Source organism: Biomphalaria glabrata, chromosome 3 (assembly GCF_947242115.1).
Source record: "Biomphalaria glabrata chromosome 3, xgBioGlab47.1, whole genome shotgun sequence".
Classification (NCBI taxonomy): domain Eukaryota; kingdom Metazoa; phylum Mollusca; class Gastropoda; family Planorbidae; genus Biomphalaria; species Biomphalaria glabrata.
Window position 1 is genome coordinate 42,286,046 of NC_074713.1, and position 20,359 is coordinate 42,306,404.

Below are 20,359 nucleotides of genomic sequence, written 5' to 3' on the forward strand. Positions count from 1 at the left end.
AAGCAGTTGGTCATTGAGCTGGCCACATGACACCCTCATTAACCAATGACCATAGAAGCAGATGATCTTTACATAATATGCCATATAGATAGTAAGGTCTGAATAGGGTACTTTATTTTTTTTTTAAAGCTTATGAACCATCATGACACATGTAGCCTACATTATATCAGAAATGTTCTCACTGAATTACAATGCCTTAAATGCATACAAAATGTAAGTGAAAATAGCTTCAATCTCAATACTTAAAAATAGCTTATAATTACTGTAATTAAAAAAAATTCTTTTCTTCAAAAAAAAAAGGGGCATTATAATTACACTTTTAATGTGTTGTATGTTTTCTTAGGCTAGGCACTGAATGAAGGTTTGTTGTATACATAAACACACAAGCTTAACTAACAATTTACCTTGCCAGCCCCACTCTCTCCACTGATTATACAGCTTTGGTTGATACTGGAGCTAAACAGACTTTGATAGGCAGCTTCTGCTATAGCAAACACATGTGGCTCCACCTGGCTCAGTTTCTGTCCACTGTAACTACTAATATCCTTTGGTTCATAACATTTCAGTTCTTTGTAAGGGTTTACAGCTACTAAAATAGAGCCTGTGAATGTCTGAGGTTTAGGGTTAAAGAAAATATTTGAAGCACTGCAGCAACAAGATATTTAATACACCTGACACAAATCAAAAATATATTAGACATGCTACATTCACCTTCACCTATCTTTTAATCTGCTGAACCATTGGGGCACCACACAAGATCTGTCAACCGTCTTTCCTTTCCTCTCTGTCCTTTACTTTGGATAGAAGTTCATTCAATGACAGGACTGTCCATTCTTTGATGTTGTCTTCCCATCGCTTCCTCTGTCTTCCTCTTCTTCTTGGTAGTGTTCCCTGAAGGAAGGTCTTTACAAGCTCTGAGGACAGTTGCTGACAGGTCATCTTGGGGTGTATTAATCCTGTTTCTAATCTTTTCATTCCCTAATGCCATCTTTGCAAGTGACAACTTGGATCTTTCTGAAGCATCTTAGTTCCATTGCTAGGATCCTCTTCTCAAAAGCTGCAGTGCATTATCAAGCTAAATTAACTAGCTAGGGGAGGGGGTAGAAAACATGAACTTGTATAATTCGATTTATAGCTGATGTTCCTTGAGCATGAGACCATCTCACATTTCAATGGACGAATCTCCCTCAGTAAAAAAAAAATGTAAGGAGTTAAAAGCTCTAGAACTGAAACAAATGATGAACAACTAGGACATGTGTAACAAATAGTAGCAGTGAGCCGCTATACCATATTTGCATCTCATGTTTATTCACCAGTAAAAATGTTATACAACATAGGATCTTATCTAAGGAACAATGTCCCATTAATCAATAGATTCTCCATAGGTCCTAATTGTAAATAACTATACAGTATGTTTTTAACAATAAAAGGAAAAAAAGAAACATGAATGTAAAGCAACAGTATGTGTGTGTGTGTGTGTTGCAAAACAATATCAAAATGCCTGGACATTCATAGAGCACCCCACCCCCCCAAAAAAAACACAACATTTTCAGCTTTCCATCCTCACAACCTAATCCTCTCTCAGTCTTTTTTTTCCTCCCCAGCTCTCTCTCTCTTTCTCTCCCCCATTTCTTTCTATCTTCTCTGGTCCCTCATCACTGGATAGAATGGGAGGAGCCCTCATGAATAAAACATACCATTCCCAGAGAGTGGCTGGCTATCACATTACTGTAAAGAGACTGGGCCAGTTGGAAGTATTGTTCTGGAACAGTTTGTCTTAAGAAAACATATTCCAGAGTGAGGGGAGGGGAGTCTGGTGACAGTATGGAATTTAATGTTTGAATGACTGAAAGGTCAAAGGTGAAAATGCCATTACTATAAATATTAAGCTTAATGTTCAAGTGTTGTTTTTTTTTTGGAAAAAAAAAAGGCCGGGGTGGGGGGGGGGGGGGCGCTGCTATTTTAAAGTTGTATTCTCATATTTTTTAGACATTTATTGTGATTTATAGAAACTGTCCTATTCCTAATCCTTTTCACACATACATTTATTTCTTATCCAAATCTCCATTTCCAAAAAAAAAAAAACTTTCACACCTGCATTTTATTTACTGCAAATGAATGCATTTCTAGTGCTCACAAATTAAGACTACGAAAAAGCAATAACGCAATGAAAAAGACCATTCATGAGCTTTGTTTAAATGAGGATGTAAAACAAAAAATAATTATTAAAAACCTAAACACTCATTAAAGTTCAAGAATGAATCACTATATTACGAAACAAGGATAAATTCAATTAGCATTGAACTGAAAGTGTTGTGATAGAAACAAGCTTGAGTGTTTTCCACTAGAGACACCAAAATAACATGAAATAACACAGTTGCCAAAAACTGGCTACAAAAAAAAAAAAAAAAACATGGCTTAAAGCATGGCTACCCAGTTTGATACATATTAGCCCTCAGGCTAGATAAAGTACCAGAAACCTTTTTTCAAGGAAACAATGTTTGGGTGAGGCTGGACTAAATAACAAACCGATGCAAGACAAAAAGAAAATTTGTTAAAAAAACATATGGAGTGGTGAAGTAGGTCATGTAGCAGACTTAGAAACACAGAATACAGCTGAAAGCAAGGAAATCAATTATTTGACTACTTGATTTCTCTTCTACCCCTTTACTATTAAAGAAAACCAAAAATATTATTCACAAATAATGGAAGTAAATAAAGTAGAAAATTGTAAAAAGTCATTCATTATCAAACCCTGGTTATTTTAATGTGCATTATCATTTGGTATTGGCCTGAGTCTGACCACTTCAAGCTGGATTTAAGGGATAAAGATTTGTATTGAATGAAAGAGTTTGGATTCCCTTTTTTTTATATATGATTAAAAATAACACAGCCAAGAAAAAAAAAATCCTTTTATGCAGTTAAAATATGACTTATTTTTTAGCATTAAAAATCTACAACCAACATAAACAAGGCTGTAACAGAAAAACAAACAAACAAGACCAATGATGAACTTCAAAATGAAAGGCTGTGATGTAAAAATGATTGACTTTTAAAGCACTTTCATTATAAATGTAAGCTCTATATGGTATGACTTATTTACCTTGGCATTACATTTCAAACCTAGGGTGGGAAATACTCGACATAAAAGTAAATTAAATTTGGTGCATCGTTTCTCAATACATAGGTCATTGCCTTAACCATCATAAGCTTAACATATTATCCACAAATATTCATTCCCGTTTTTCACTCTCATTGTGTTTTGTGTGAAACAACCTTTCCATTTTTAGCTTCACTTCTATATTATGTATAATTTTTTATCCGTCAGCATTTTCCAAGCCAATGACTTGAAAGCAAGTTGAGCATAAGTTTGGACTCATTGTCAATAGGCTGTTGCTACCAAATGGATAGTTGACCATTGTTTCCAGCTTACCCATTCACACTAGATGAGCACAACCCATTTCTTTACTCATCTAGTACTTGCACTAATTAGCTCTTAACAACCTAGCGGAAGTTTATCATTTAAGGCAAATGTTCTCACACTGTGAGTTATCATAAATAGTTTGCAGAAGAAAAAGGCAATATTATAAACCATTATTTCATAAATTCAAATAACATCAAGGAATAGAAAGGGCTTACAGTTGATGAGCATGGCAGACAAAATGAAAGGAAATGACAAATTTACACACAAAAAATCATTTATAATACAGAAAGGAAAAGACTGGACATGGGTGAATCCCTGATGATGACAGAAAACAAAAAGAAATGGACAGGATTTAGATAAGGACATAATATGATTTTTTTTTGTTGTTGACTTGGCTCGGAATTGCATTACCATTAAAGACAGACAGACACATATACACACACATATATATATATTATATAGATATGAAGATCACTAAAATACTACTTTAAGAATGAAAATAAATATATATACATGTTGATTTTTTTTTTAGTCTGGACACAAATGTAAAGCTTGTAAAATGCATGACCAAAATATCTTCAGACAAATTAAGAACCTCTACATTTATCAGGGATAACCCTGTCTAGCCAGACAGCATGACAAAACAGGATGCTCTCTCTTTGCTGGTGGGACAAACAGACCCCATTGGCTTCTGTATTTACATTACTACTGTCCGCTATCAGCAAATCAAGATCGGACAAATACAAGTACCAGTGTAGGCATCATGTACATCAGTGATGCCCAACTTAATTGGGTCTGTGGGCCAATTTCTGGCACTCATATTACAGAAGAGATATGAAAAAAAAAAAAAGAAAAGAAACAATAAACCAATTTTATTAGAAACCCTTGAATCTACAACTTACAATAACTAATGAGAAAGCAACTTCTTATTATCCGGCTGCATAAATGAGGCAGCAAGAGGTTCATGGGGTGATTACAGTACATGAGTTTCGCCTGTTTCATCACTGAAAAGTTTTGTTCACACAAATAAGTGCTTGTAATTTTTGTTATCCTGTGGGAAAGTTTCTGCAGATGACATGGTGTAGAAATGTATTGTCTGCATCACTCAAAATTTGTTTAAGTTGCAGGTCTAGAGGGCTGTTGACACATTGGCCACAAATAGATTTTGGAAAAGATGTATTTCATTTTTCAAAATATAAAAATCTGGAAATTTTCAATGAAAATATTCTTCAAGAGCTTCAAAACCTGGATCATTTTTTTTCGTTTAGGATAGACTCATTTAGCTGCTCACCATGTTGTAGGTCCATACAGGTTTGGAAGTAGACAAGGTGGGCCCTTTACACCTACTGAATGAAAAGTTGCAATTTCATTTGGAAGGCTCTTGTGTCAGCATACACATTTGAAATCAACTCATCGAACTTGTCTTTCCCATGTGGTTTAGTGTTAAGTTTTTCCAAATGTGTCTCTTAGTTTTGAATAGTGATTTTAATCAACATCTTTCACTCCCCTTTTAAATGTCATGAGACAACTTCAACTGCATTTGTTTTATTTTAAGACTAACTGCTAGCAAGCACATATTAATGCATTCAGTCAGAAAATGGCTTCATTTAACTGCTGATATGTGAGCAGATCTGTAGCTTGTCTTACAGCAGGCTCTTGTCGCTTTCTGGTAAACATTTTCATCATTCTTCCACTCTTGGTGTAATGTACAAATCCTTTTTTACAGCCTTATTTTATTTTTTTATAAATTGTAAAGTCCTTGTAATGAAAAAATTTCCAAGTAGGATTAGTAAAGTGGTCTTGCCTTAGTCATATTTGTTTTTGCCTTATGACTTCTTTAAAAAGTGCCACCACTTTCTTTCTAAAACAAATATCTTGACTTAATAATCATTACCACAATCCATCAAAGAAAGACTGAGAGGCCCTAACGTAGGGGGATATTGTTTTTTCTTTGGGGGGGGGGGGGGGGGGGGGGGGGTTAAAATTTTAGCCAATGTTTCGGTAAGCTTATTTGAGGCATGTGGGCCCACCCGTGGGGTGTATTTTGGGCATCACTAATGTACAAGAACAATCCTAAAATATCGTCCCAGAAAAGACATAGATTAGTAAAGAATATTTGTATAATTAACAAAAATATCTTTTCTATATGAATTTTTGTTAAACATTCCATCATTTTGACTAATTACATTAACTTTTGCTGATCAGCCATATAACGGAAAGAGATCAAACTATTTAGGTTAACAAACTCAAGCTATGATTCAATACTCAAGTGGCTTCTCTTTGGGTTAGTCACTCAACAAGAGCCTTTACAAACCACTTAGAATTGGGAGGACAGGACTGTGGAGTTAAAACACAGACCAATCTTGCTTTTTTAAACCAGTGTAGGAAAAAACATAAATCCTCAGCAAAGTATTCTTATAAAGTTTAAAAGATTAAAACTTGATGAAGAAATCTATTTTTTTATAGCCAGACAATTGTAATGAAGGCATCTTATCTGATTCTTGATAGAAAAAAATGTTCATGTTTATAATTTATATATTTGCTTCTTATGACACTTTTATAGCAGATTAATCATCACACTGACCAATATAACCAATCAGATGTTATTTTTCTAAAAAAATGTTCACAATACAGGGAATGACAATCTCAAATGAATCCTCCAGTGGCGTAGCTAGGGTGGTGGAGGAGGGGGGCATTCAAATTTGTTTTTACATTAAATATTACACCATTATTTCATGTCATGATTTTAAATGTCAAAATGCAGGGGCCCTAAAAGGTCAAGCCCTCCCCCCCCCCCCACCCTCATGGATTTACATCTAGACCTATTTCAACATCTTATTTAAATTTTAAGTTAGTTTCTATTTAATAAAATGAAGTTTTGGCTCAATAAATGTTGACCAATGCTCTTCAAAAAAAATACATTTAAATTAATAATTTTTTGAATGCAATCTTTTTTTTTTTGCTACATGCTTAGAAAAGTATTTAGAAAATGAACATTTAAGTTTTCTTTGAATAAATAAGAAATGAAAAGGCCAAAATAATAAACCCATTGGATTTAAATTGAATGTTTATTAATTCTATAAAAACTTAAAACTGCATTATGAACACAATAATACCAACAGCAACAACAAAATGTAATTTAGTTCTAGAACTGTGAAGATCATGATAATCTTAAATCTTTTACAAGCTAATGATGGGGTTAGTGCCAACATCATCAATGTAAACAACAGCTTTAGTCATACACATAATTTATAAGGCAAAGTTAGACTTCATTCATGTCTATTATATGTGAGCCCCCCCACCCCCCTGCCCTTTTTTTTTTTAAATTTACCAGCTTATCTCTTTGGCACTCTTAAAGGCTGGATAATTGGGAAACATCTTCAATTCCCAAACATTGTAATATATATATATATAATAACAATGCTCAAACATTGAAATATAAGTGTAAATAAAGCTTTTTGTGTGTTTAATGACACATGACTTCAAGCTTTAAAACAAACACAAAAAATTCAATGAAAAACATGAAACAAAAGAAAAAAAAGGAGACTGAAAGGGAGTTATAAATATTTTGGCAGATTTAGCCTGCAGATTAATTTAAATAAGTTTGTTATCAGACATAAAAAGGATACATAAATAAGCTCCTTCTTATAGCGAACTTTAAGGTTAGTATTTATTCCATTTTCATCAATGTCACTAATCAAAATCATATCTCGGACACCATCTGATGGACGTAAGCCTGAAGAAAAAAAAATAAAATCAAACCATGAATGGTTGAAAAAAAATGTTTGCTTCGAAATTATTATTTAAAAAATTAAAATCAGATTTCTATATTGATGTATAGGACTAGCAATTCTTTTCCCTCATCTTTATAAGCTTGGAACTTCTACCAAACAGCTCCACTCTTTTCATCTGCACTAAGAGCTATGCACCTAGCGAATGTGCAAGATGATTTACTATGATTTAGTGACATACACTATAGGTACAACAATTTGCCTACTAGACATTAATTCAAATAACAAGCTGCAAATATGAATTCAAGTCAACTTGACTATTACTAGATCTAGACTTTTCTATTAGATAAAAATATTTTTTGTGTCTATGTCTATATTGACTTTTATAATACTTTTATAGTAACTTATAGTCTTATTATTATTAAAATGCAGTTAGGTTAAAATATATATTCTACTTCTGGTTATATTATATATTATATTCTAGATAATTATATTTTTATTATATATGTATATATATAAAAATATATATAGATCTATATATATAGAGACTATCATAGACTGTCTATATATAAATTTTTATATAATATATTATTATAATATTCATGTAAAGACAAAATAAATTTAGATTTTTTAAAGATCTAGATAAAGATATATAATATATATAATCTAAATCTTTAAAAAAATCTAAATTGTCTTTACATGAATCATAAAAATTCCTGGCACTCCTCAGACTCCCTCTACTCTAAGACTGACACTTTTACACAGACAGACTTTGGGACAGTGAAACACTATTCCTAATTACTAATACTACTAATACTGAGTACTAATCTTCTAATTACTAATAGGCTAAAACTAAGTATAAAGACTACTAGTAGACAGCTACAGTACAATTGGGTAGAGTAGATCTATTTTAAATTTTAAGTATTTAAATTTTAATATACTATCTATAGACTTTTATAGCTCTAATAACTAATTATTATTAATATTATAATATTTTATACTAATAGTAATACCCTAGTCCTAGTATTCTAGATCTTATCTAGATCTAGTCAATCTAGTCATCTAGATTGTAAACCAAAATATTATATAGATCTAGATTAAGTGATTAACTGATTAAGTTTAAAATAATAACAAAATCAACTTTTTTTTTGTAGTTTTTTTCAACTTTAATTATTAAACTTTAACTTACCTTGTGAGGCTAACTCTGGTTTGATTAAAATAGAAGTCATTTTCAGAAATATTCTAGGGTAAGCCTAGAAAAAAAAAAGATCTAAATTCTAGATCTAACATTAATAATATGTAATTTTAATCGTTTGAAATACACTAGTTCTACACATCTTTATCCATGCCTGACAACGACAGCAATGCCAGTGCTGACTCACTCAATCATCAATGAGTGTGAGACTAGAATCCTCCTTGTTGCGAGAAATAATAATTTAGTACGGAAACCCACTGAGTCATATTCGTACAAATCTGGCGAATTGCGATCTGATCTGTGTTATCGTAACTAGCATGCCCCTCTGCGACTTGCCTCCAAGTATTTAATATATCTAGATCTATGTGTTGAAGAATGGGGGTGATATGTGAACGATTAAGATACGGGTATGTAGGTTTGGTACGTATATATACGTTAACAGACAGTCATAAGAAATTTAGCTATATTATTATATATACACTATAGATCTAGTCAATTTATGATCTAAAGCACAGAATAATTACTTCTACATTAACTTTTTATTTCACCCAATTAATTTTTAAAAAGTTTACTAAATCAAGAGCTTGACTAGCGCTTATTTTAAAGTTAATTTATCTATCTGCATACAATTTTGATAATCTTCTGAATACTTTAATGATTAATGACTATTCCCTATGGTAGATTATCGGACTTTGCTAATAGATAAAGATTTAAATTTTTACTAATTAATCAATTTTATCTCATGTGTGTTTTACAATTTTATTTTCGTTTTAATATGTAGATCTACATTATAAAATTTTCTTTTCATTTTACTAAAATATGTACTCGGTAATTAGAATCTATTAAATTGGCATTTTGTTTTTGACATACAGCTGGCAATAACAGGATGTCATTTAAAAAACAACAACATCCGGTTTAAATATACTGAGAAGAAACAAAAAACAAATGAGATTTAGATTCCAGATCTACATTACTTAATCTATCTTATACTATAGTTATAGTCTAGGTCTCGATATCTACGAACTAGAATCTAGATCTACTTGTCTCTAGTCTAGGCTCAGATGTATTGATTATGGATATACTTAAAGCTGAAATAGAAAGAAAAAAGCGTCAGCTTGAAGAAAATAATTTACTAAAAGTAAGAACTACTTAACTTCTTAAGTAAACTACTACTTTACTACTTAGACTACTAAACTTATTTATAAATTAACTTAATAAAGTCAAACTCCTTAGCCTTAAGCTAAGTGGCTTAAGTTAAACTAAGAGATAAAAATTTAAAATGAGTTTAGAGTGAGTAAGTTACATTAAGCCTAAGGCTAAGAGGTACATAAAGTACATTGTATATACTAATATAGATTTATAGATCTAGTATAGTAGTAATGTAGTATATTATATTATATACTTATATATTATATAGTATATAGATAAGTAGTTTTACTATCATTATGATTATAATATATTGATTATAATTGATTATATGTATGGATTATACTTATCTTATACTTATACTATCTGATCATATTCTGATCTATCATATTCATACAGATGATACACTATTCAACTATACTTGACTTAAGAAGTTAAGACTTACCTGTTAGCTAGCTAGATCTAGTCCGTTCTAGAGACTACCATGTAAATCTATTATTAGTATTATATAATAATATATTATATATAATAATATTATATAGATCTAATAATATATTTAGAATCTAAATCTAGACTGTCTAGACTTGGTCTCTAAATCTAGAGAGAGAAATACAGAGGTGTAGCTGAGGTGGGGGAGGGGTGGAGGAGTGTTTTTTACATTAAATATTACGCAAAATGCAGCAGCCCCCCCCCCCCCTCCAAAGAGGTCAAGCGGCGGCACTGAAGCCTTCTGGGGCCCCAAATGTTGGCAAAGTCCTAGGTACACCTTTGGAGAAGTAGTCAAGTAGATCTATTCTTAAATTCTAGATCTATTTTCTATCTAGTTTAGATTTCATCATCTAGAATCCAAATCTAGTAGTTAATATAATATATAGTACCTAATTAACTAAATTTTATATTAGTTGTCTAGTCAGAGAAGTTGATCAACTAGCACTAGATATCATTGCAGTGACATCATCATCTATCTAATAGAGTTTAAAATAAAAGACTTTTTTTTTATATTTCTATCAGATTGCACTAGATCTAGAAATCTATATGATGATAGAGCTAGATTCTAGACTCTACTGACTCTAGCCTGACAGTTATTTGAGTTAGATCTAGAAATATATATATATCTAAATCTATCTAGATCTAGTCAGGGACAACTCACAATCTGTTAACACTGGACTCTTTTGAGTTCTGACAACTTTGTAATCTGTAACTGTAGCTCCTGTCATTCTTAATTTGTTCACTTTCACTCTAACTTAAAAGTCTAACCACTAGAGTCTATATCAAATTTAATGCTATCTAACATTTTTTTTTTTTTTTTTTTTTTTACTGTTGAGATAATCTTAATCTACTAGACTTTGGAGTACTAAGTAGTAGATTAGATATATACTGATATAGTCATATAGATTCTAGATCTAATCATCTTCTTCTTCTTCGTTCTCATTTTTATGTTGGAGCGTTCAGATGACTAGGCCACTATATGAGATGAACTGTGCAGTGGTTTCCAAATCAGGGAGCTCTCCATATAGTTTTCTTTCTATTGGGGTGTTTTGGGGCCAGTGTCTTGTACTGGCCTCTTGGTAAAGAGAACAGTTTTGAAGGACATGGTCAGCATTCTCTGGTGATACTCCACATGGGCACTGGTTCTAATTTTGAGCTTTCAGTACATATGTTGTCACATTCTGTTGTGTCCAGTCCTGAGTTGAAAGATTAGGCATTGATCTTGTCAGGATAGCTTATAATAGGCATCATCTTTCTTGTGATTTGGATGAGTGATCATTTCTCATTTATTTTATTTGCTATTAGTTTCTTCATTTCTTCTGCATAGAGTGCAATATTTATTTGTGAGTTTGTTCTCCCACTCTTGTTGAGTGTGTCAGCCTTCTCATTTTCTTCTAGTTCTATATGTGCTGGTATCCATTGAATATTAGTTTTTTGCTGTTGTTGTTGAGCTTTGTAAGTGCTGTCCTGAGTCATTTTATATAGGAGGAATAAGAGTTTTCCATGCTTTGGAGGGTTGTTTTCACATCGGTTAGAAAGACAATCTGACTGTGTGGGGTACTTGGATGATTTGCTAGCATGGTTGCAGCTAGTGCTAGTGCTTCCCTTTCTGATCTATGGCTGTCAGAGAGCTCTCCAGTTGCAATGGATTTTTCTAGTTTAAATCAGGCCATTCAATGAGTATTCCAGCTCCTCCATTCGTGGTGGCTTTATGGGATGAGCCATCCGTGTAAAACTCTGATCCACTGATTCCTAGGATAATGAGTTTTTAGAAAACCGTTCACTATTTCTTTGAGCTCTGTTTTGGAATGTAGTCAGATTTTTTTGTTATCTAATCATCTAGTATAGTAAAGAGTCCAGTAAGTCTAGTTCTAGAATATATTATATTTAGTGGATAGACCTAACAAGGATGGCTGCTATCATATAAGACATAACAAAAATTTCAACACTAAAAGGTATGGCAGGTAAAGTGTCTAATAGTAATCACAGAAATATAAGCCAAATTAACTGATTTGCCCACTTGTGTGCCCCAAAAAACTCAACATGTATTCTATTGCTTACATTACAAATGAAGATAGCACATCAAAGCACTCTTCATGATCGAAATGGCAAGATCTCAAATTTCCAAAATCAATCTTCTGTTGTTTTTTTTAATTCAATGCATTTTCATTAAGTAAACAAATTGATACAGATGTTTAATAGCACAAAACGATTCTTCCTCCATTTTTTATTTTTTGAAGCACTGGACAACAATCTCTAACATTTAACTTGTGATTGTAGACACTTTATATCAACAAATTGATATTAACTTTTTTTTTCACCCTTAATATGAAATAGTTGTAGTAGTAGTTGCATGTAATAACTTAAGCATAAAAAGGTATGTTAAAAGAGCTTGATCTACATCTAGATATATAATTGCATATAATCTGTGAATTTATGTAGGACTTAGGGGTGGGAGGAGCTAAGGGATTCTAGGATTCACAGGCCAAAAAACTTGGGGTGGGGGGAATGCTATATTGCAGGCCGTTCCATTGGAGGATGCAGAAAAAACAAAAAACACCATACACCTTATTAGATCAGCTATGTCAATGTAGCGATGCACAAGTATCAGGAATACTAAGATTCATGGTACAAGAATATTTGTGGGAGAGCATGTAAAAGTACGCTTCAATTAGGCCAACATTTTTTGCTTTTTGTAACAACATGGAGTGATTGAAGAGTATGAAAGGTAGGCTTATGTTTGAATCTTCAAAAGAATTGGTTTAGGGACATCTTAGAACACCAGGGAATGAATGAATGACTGTAGCTGGTGGACAACGCTAGTTATTTTATAATTACCTTTGACTAAACTTAATCACTGGCCCCTAGTATAACAATAATCTTACAATGTAAATGTTGCCCTAATTTTTTAAATATTATTTTAACTTGTTTTCTTATTATATTTGATATTGTTCCCTTTGACTGCTAGTGATCCATGGCTCATTGAGTTAGAGTTAGATTCTACTTTTAAAAAAAAACTCTGCCCCTCCACCAGTATTTAAACGTTGAGCACTTAAGTATCTTTCCACTCAGTCATCACACTTGTCATTATATTCTAGTTGTAGACAAATGGTAATATTGCTCCCCCACCCATCAGACATTATTTTAGCCTGTTACTTAAACTTCTTTAAAAACAAATTTGAACACAAAAGTTACCTTACTAGCACACTTATAATGATAACTATAAGAAAAACTTTTTTTCTTTAGGATCCAAAAAAGAAATACTTTAAGCGAGCAGAGTTGGCAACTAAACAAGCTGAAGAGTATTGGAAGAAACAAAGCAGTATAGTCAAGTCAGATAATACTGCTCAGGTGAGTGCCTGGTTTTGTGAGCTTATTGATAAGAAGATGCAGACTTTATAGGACATTATAATATTTTTATTGTCATTGTACAAATCTACATGGAAAGACACTTAACTCCTCAGGATACATTTATAAATATTTGACCAATTAGAATCAAACACATTCCCATGAGAGCTACAAAAGAAAGTAGAAAGCAAGAATACTTTTTAAAAAAACAAAGCTTATCTAAAAAAAAAAAAAAAAAGCTAAGTACTGCTATTTATCTGAAAATTTATCTCCCTTTTGGCTATATAAACAAAATTAATTAATTAGTACTAAATGATTAACTAATTGGTTAATTTTTTTATTGTTTCGTGTATTGTTAATTGATCAAATATATGCAAAATTTCAACTTGTTCTGAGAATGGGAAGTGGGAGAGAAAACTTCAAAACGTAATCACCAACAATTAATTAACTAATTGTTTAATTTTTGATTGATTCATGTCTTGTCAGGTTTAATGAATAATTTTGCAAAGTTTTAACTTGATCTGAGATTGGGAAATGGGAGAAAAAACGTGTTCAAACTTTTGACCAGACATACAAAGTGAGTTGATATAAGCTTTGTAAAAAAGGTTGAGTGACATCTTTAAATTGGGCAGTTGAATTAAAGAATTTCCTAATTAGATTTTTAACACAAACATTTCTTTCTTTTATATATGATTTGATATCTTTTACTGTATTATATACTTAGTTTTTGTTTTTATAGATAGCTGATGGTGAAGACAGACTTAAAGTCAATGGTGAAGTTAAATCAGACAGACACTCCCTATTACCAAGGAAAGAGGTAATTATTAAAGCTTATTGCTTGTATGTGTTAATTATCTATTTTAAATTTTAGACATAATAACACATTTCTGCACCATGTGCTGAAGAAATATTGAATGTAATCATAGTAATGTCAAGTTATTTATCGAATGTTTAGTAAATATATCAATTCTTCTTAAAAGTATGTATTGTTTATATATTACTTTTATGAAAGTAATAATTGTTATTTTGTTTGGGAGTTTTTAGAAGTTTGTTTAATATATGAACTATTTTAAAATTGTATCTTTGCACTAGGTAATTAGAAAGCTCAGAGAACGTAATGAACCCATACGGTTGTTTGGTGAGGATGATTTCGATGCATATAAAAGATTGAAGAAACTAGAAACCTCAGAGCCGGACATCAAGGTTTGAAATTACAAATTACTAAAGCTCTGGTGTAAAACAATTTTTTGCTTTATTTTAATGTTAGTGAGCATATTTAAACTACTGATTTGTTATTACTCAGAATGAAGGTTATTCCAATGACTTCCAAGCAGCTATGGAAAAAGTGGATCAGGATTATCTGAATGAAATAATTCAATCTACTGGTGAAGAAGATCAAAACAAATCCAACGATGTATCTGTTAAGGATGATGGGACAACTCTTGAAGATGTCGCTGTGAGTGCCTTAATGTTACTGATGCTAGTTAATTCCCCCCCCCCCCCCATTTTGTTGTTACAAATGTATTACTACTTTTTTTTTTTATAATTGGCTTCTATTTATTTATTAAATATTGAAACATTTTTTTTTTACATAAAAATGTTAAAAAAGTTAATTTATTGCTAAAAATTATCATTATTCTTTTTGGAAATGTCTAATTTTATATTCATTTTTCATATGCTGGTATATTTGTAGCGAATGCGACAAGAACTAGGTCAAGGTGATAAAGATAAGGACCATGAAATAGTTTTAAGGTTTTTCAAGGTTTGATTTTTTTGTTTATTTTGATTATTTTATTGTTCATATGTGTGTATGTGTACAGATAGTCCTGCTATTTAAAAAAAAAATTTTAACTTGATACTTGTAGAAAACAATCAGTCTTATAGGCCAATATAACATGCTTTCTTTTTATTAGTTTGTCCTTAAAAAGTGGGGTGAGCAGCTGAACACAAGACCAGAAGAAGACAAGAGAACAATAAAAGGTAAAATGGCCAGCGCCACACATTCACAGACAGTTTCCTATCTCAAACCTCTGTTCAGAAAATTAAAGTACAAGGTATGTTCTATTTTGATATTGCTCACATGTTTTTATGTGTCCTTAGTGCATTACACATTAATTAAAAGCATTCTGTAGTCTTGTATAACAGCCCTAATTTATTTTTTTTGTCTAAATACATGGTGTTGTTGTTTAAAGAGTCTTATACCTAGTATATTACATAAAAAGTTAAAATCAAATTGACTGGCTTGTTTTATGTTTAAGCGTCCTTGCGAGCATTTGCGATGCAATTATTGATTACTAACACCTTGTTTTGTGTAAAAAATGCCAAGAAACTATTTCTGACACCAGTCGTTCAGCTCAGACAAAGCTCATGTTCCACACCTCTGAAGAACATTAAGATATACATGCTCAAAAATTACTTTGAGTATGATGAAATTATATTTTGTTCCTCCATTTCAATAAAAAAAATAGCATTACTCCTCTATTTTAATGATGCCCTGATCTTGGTTTGTTAACAGTCATGTATACATTAAATTATTAAGATAATATAAGATAATTTTATTGGTACAAACCCTTTCAGTTAATTTACAGAGTTGCCACTGTTTTTATGTTCTAATCTGAAGTTTAAAAAACAGCATTTTTTGTTTGTTTGTAAAACAGATCTTGTTTCTTTTGTACACCTGGAAATGAGTCTTTATGATTTTCAGAGAAAAAGGAAATAATTACTATAGTAATAAGAATGGAAAAAGTGCAGGCATTTCCATTTCTAGATCGATTTACTAAAGACTTGGCTTAGAAAAGACTGTAAAAGAGACACAGTTTAGTAGAAGAGTGTAGATTCTGTTTGCTAAACTAGGCAAAAACCACTTGGCTACCTATCAAGAAAGTAAATTTAAAGATTAAAGTATATAGAATTTTATTCCTTGTTTTGTGCTTTGTTTATTCTGAAGTATATTATATGAAGAGCTGCTGAATCCTACTTGAACAAGTGAGGACATATTCAACTCAACTTGAGGACACATACTTTAAAACATATTAAAGCAAACTTGTCAATAATATTGTAAAAACTGTATGATGTTCAACTTTGGATTGTGCTAACAATTGTACAATTCACTTTTTTTTTTCTACTCAAAATGTTAAACGTATTTTGTTTTTGAACCTAAGCTAATGGTTATGGTAAGTATTTCCCTATGTGCCAAATTCTGGTAACTTTAAATTTTCACAATTTTATTGACATATCATTTTCGCTGATATGAAATGAGAAGTTGGGTTGGTTTATACTTCATTTTCACATCTCCACTAAGATTAAACCTATATAACACAACTTTATTTATTATGTTTAAACATTTTATCAATAACTATATTTTTGCTATTAAAGGGACATCATTAAGATTTTTCTTTGACTATTTGTATCCATTAGGATGTAGATGAAGGCTTGCTGGGCAGTATTGTAGAAATAGTTCAACATATGATGGATCGCAATTACATTAAGGTATTTTAATTTTGTTCAATAATCAAACTGTTTACTTTAGTGTTTGAATGTTTTGTTATTTTCAGCAAATCATATTATGGTGGGTTGGAAATCATATTTATGTTACATACATTTTTAAATCAACATAATTTTCTTAATGTAATATTCCTACATCAAAGTTATATTGTGCCTAAATTTGAATAATCATTGTTCATGCATTTCCTTTAGGCCAATGATTCTTATTTAGAAATGGCCATTGGCAATGCACCCTGGCCCATTGGTGTAACTATGGTTGGCATTCATGCTCGTACTGGTCGTGAAAAGATTTCATCTCGCTATGTTGCTCATGTGCTTAATGACGAGACACAAAGAAAATATATTCAGGCAAGTGTTGTTCACTCTACTGTACTAATAAACTTTTAAAAAACAAAGTTAAGATTTGAAGTTATGTGGATGTTGAAACATGAAAACACACATTAATAGACAAAATACTGACAATATATCATATGAAAAATTTAATAAGTCTAGACTTGTTAGTTATGAATTGCTTTAATAAAAACAACAGTGTTTGGATATAATACCAGTAATCAGTAAAAGCAAAACAAAAATTACTGCCCAGTCCTAACTTATGTCTGTGTGGTTAAGCGCCCTAGGGTCCTGGGTTTGAATCTTTGTGAAGAACATTCTATTAATTTTTTAGTTTTCCTTTTTAATTGCAACATTATATTTAGGTGAGTCTAATAATAGTTGTGTCTTTTCAGGCTGTAAAAAGATTAATGACTCAGTGCCAGAACCTCTTCCCCACAGATCCATCCAGAAGTTATAACTATTTAAGGACAACTAACAAATGAAATACCATTCAGAAGTTTTGCTTAATGACACTATATTTTTAGACAGATCTGTGAAATTAATTCTGATTCCTTTTTTTTTTTTTTGTACAGTTAACCAATTATTAAAGAGTCATTATGTTTTAAAATCTAATATTTTCTATCCTTCTTTACATTGTATGTCCAATGCCTGGAAAATATTGCACAGCAGGCTTTACACTGGAAGCCTTTGGGCTGAGAGACAAAATCAAACATGGAGTTCAGTAAAACAAGAAGCACAGATGGCAGGATGGACATGGATCCAAGTGAGGGGAATTACCCAGAACACAGTCTAATGACAAATACTGTAACTGGGAGTCAAAAGGGATTAACTTAAAAACATGTTTTTAAACTTGCTGTTTTCTTTATGAAATACACTATTGATATAGAACATTCACTCTTGCACGACTGATACTGGACATCACTCTTGCACGAGTGATATGGAATATTCACTCTTGCATGATTGATATAGAACAGTGATACCCAACCCGATTCGACCTGCGGGCCATTTTAATTTCCAACACTCGTCTCGCGGGCCACATGACCGAAAAGTTACAAAAACGAAATGAAATTGTTCTGAAACTATTTTACCAGAACCCCCCTGGATTTAGTGTGACATTTGACGACTATGGTTTTTTACAAGTCAAAAAAATAACTTAAAATGGCTACTTAAAATGTTAGCAACAGTGTAGAGGATTTTCTCCACTTTGTGTCCACATTTCAGCGGGTCTGATGGAACCACGTCTGGCCCGCGGGTCGTATTTTGGGCATTGCTGATATAGAACATTCACTAGTAAATTGTAATTTCTGAAGTAAAATAGATAGTCCTATTTAATCTACACATTTAAATAAGGCTGCTGCTAATTCATATTACACCCTACTACTATTATAAAGGTGGTGTGGTTTAACAATCCTTTCAGTGTTTGAAATCGGGTGATGGACAAAATAATTAAAACTAAATGTTTATGGGTGAAATGTTCCATTCAGACTACATCAGCAAGAATATAATGAATTGATAGTACTGGCATAGGTAAAACTAGAAAATAACATAGCCTGAGCATGTAGAGGGTAGATGTGTTGTGACAGGCCTATAGACATATTAGACACAACCATAAAAACATATCCATTAGGGCCAATTACGGTTAATTAAATTAAGTCTATTGAGGTCTCATTGGGTTCCGCCTCCGCCAATAAAGGAATGTTATCGGTTCCTTGAGAAACACGAGTCTGGCGTGCTCCGAACAGATTTCGAGCCCACTTTGAAAGGATCCGAGAAGAGTCGATTCTGCGTGGAGGATACGAAAACATCGAACACAGAGTATCCCCCACAGATATCACCTTAATGAATAACCCTAATATACAAGCATTGCAAGCACCGGTTTATAAATCAAATAGTTCTATAGGTCTATAAGACAAAGTAATGACGCGACAGTTTAAGGCGTGGCATATCTATCTTATCTTGTATAACACAGACGTTACTTCGAAAAAGAAGATGATCACGTCCTACGCGTCATGCATTCAGTCATGCATACCAACCAATGACTTAAATTCCGCCAAGTCACTGGTTTTCCTGGCTAGCTCAGGCAACCCATTCCATGCTCTAATAGCACTAGGGAAGAAGGAGTATTTGTACAAATTTGTCCTAGCATATGGGATGAGGAATGTGCCTTTATCTTTGTGTCTTTCAGAGTATTTTATTAAATTTTGTTTTTGTATTTGAAGATTATGGTTCAGTGTTTTATGTATGATTGCTACTTTACTTTTGAGCCTTCTGTCCTGAAGGCTTTCTAAATTTAGTGATTTTACTAAAGGTGTTACTCTAGTCAAATGTGAATATTCGTTTGTTATGAATCTCACTGCTCTATTTTGTGTCTGTTCCAGTTTCTTAATGTTTTCTTGAGTTGAGGGGTCCCAAACGGAGGATGCATATTCTATTATTGGCCTAACCAAGGTTAAATAACATTTTAGTTTTATGTTCTTATTTGATTTATAGAAATTTCTTTTAATAAATCCTAATGCTTTGTTTGATTTTTTAATAATTTCATCAATATGTGGATTCCATAACAGTTTTTAATTTATTATTACACCTAGGTATTTTGCGTTTTTAGTCTGTATTATTGGTTTGCCATGAATAAGATAAGTGGAATTAATTCGTTTTAGTTTTTTTGTTCCTCTTAACAACTGACATTTTTCTGGGTGGAAAGACATGCTCCAATTTGATTCCCATTTCTGTAATTCATCTAATTCTCTTTGTAAAATATCTGTGTCTTGTGTTGTTTTTATTGTTCTATATATTATGCAATCGTCTGCAAATAATCTGACTTTTGTTCCTGAAGTAATGCAATTTGGTAAATCATTTATGTAAATTAAAAATAGTAGTGGACCCAAGACTGTTCCTTGAGGTACACCTGAGTTTACTGTTATTGGTGTTGATTTAGAGCCATTTATTATTACAGTTTGTTCTCTCCCTATCAGAAAATCTTTAATCCACTGATGCAGTGGACCATTAATGCCAAAATATTTTAATTTTTTAAGCAAACTATGGGGGTGAACTTTGTCATAAGCCTTAGAAAAATCTAGTAAGATAGCATCTATTTGTTCACTATTTTCTAGGTAATAAACATGGTTATTATATGCGTAAAGAACTGTCTTATTAATGTTTAGGCCTAGTAGATAGGCAGCATTTTAGAAC

At 32.0% G+C, this 20,359-nt stretch overlaps 2 protein-coding genes across 6 annotated transcripts in view; one reads left to right on the forward strand and one right to left on the reverse strand.

The window, feature by feature from the left end:
• The window catches only part of LOC106055370 (unconventional myosin heavy chain 6-like), a 67,070-nt gene extending 58,355 nt beyond the window's left edge, over positions 1-8,715 (reverse strand). For 2 of the 5 annotated variants that reach the window (XM_056025166.1, XM_056025165.1), the window contains exons 1-3: positions 8,345-8,686; positions 7,054-7,160; positions 405-611 (exon numbers count right to left, since the gene is read on the reverse strand). In XM_056025166.1, coding sequence (XP_055881141.1) covers positions 405-611; positions 7,054-7,160; positions 8,345-8,384 — 354 coding nt within the window. In that variant the 5' untranslated portion in view covers positions 8,385-8,686. Of the gene's footprint in view, positions 1-404; positions 612-7,053; positions 7,161-8,344 lie in introns of all 5 variants that reach the window. The other 3 variants (XM_056025164.1, XM_056025168.1, XM_056025167.1) reach the window with 3 other exon arrangements.
• Positions 8,716-9,248: 533 nt separating this feature from the next.
• LOC106055382 (pre-mRNA-splicing factor 18-like) lies at positions 9,249-18,019 on the forward strand. Its single transcript, XM_013211610.2, has 10 exons — positions 9,249-9,488; positions 13,232-13,336; positions 14,073-14,150; positions 14,426-14,536; positions 14,637-14,789; positions 15,027-15,095; positions 15,247-15,387; positions 16,751-16,822; positions 17,030-17,185; positions 17,563-18,019. The coding sequence occupies exons 1-10, from the start codon at positions 9,423-9,425 to the stop codon at positions 17,650-17,652; spliced, it is 1,041 nt and encodes a 346-aa protein (XP_013067064.1). The 5' UTR covers positions 9,249-9,422; the 3' UTR covers positions 17,653-18,019.
• The last annotated feature ends 2,340 nt before the right edge of the window (positions 18,020-20,359 follow it).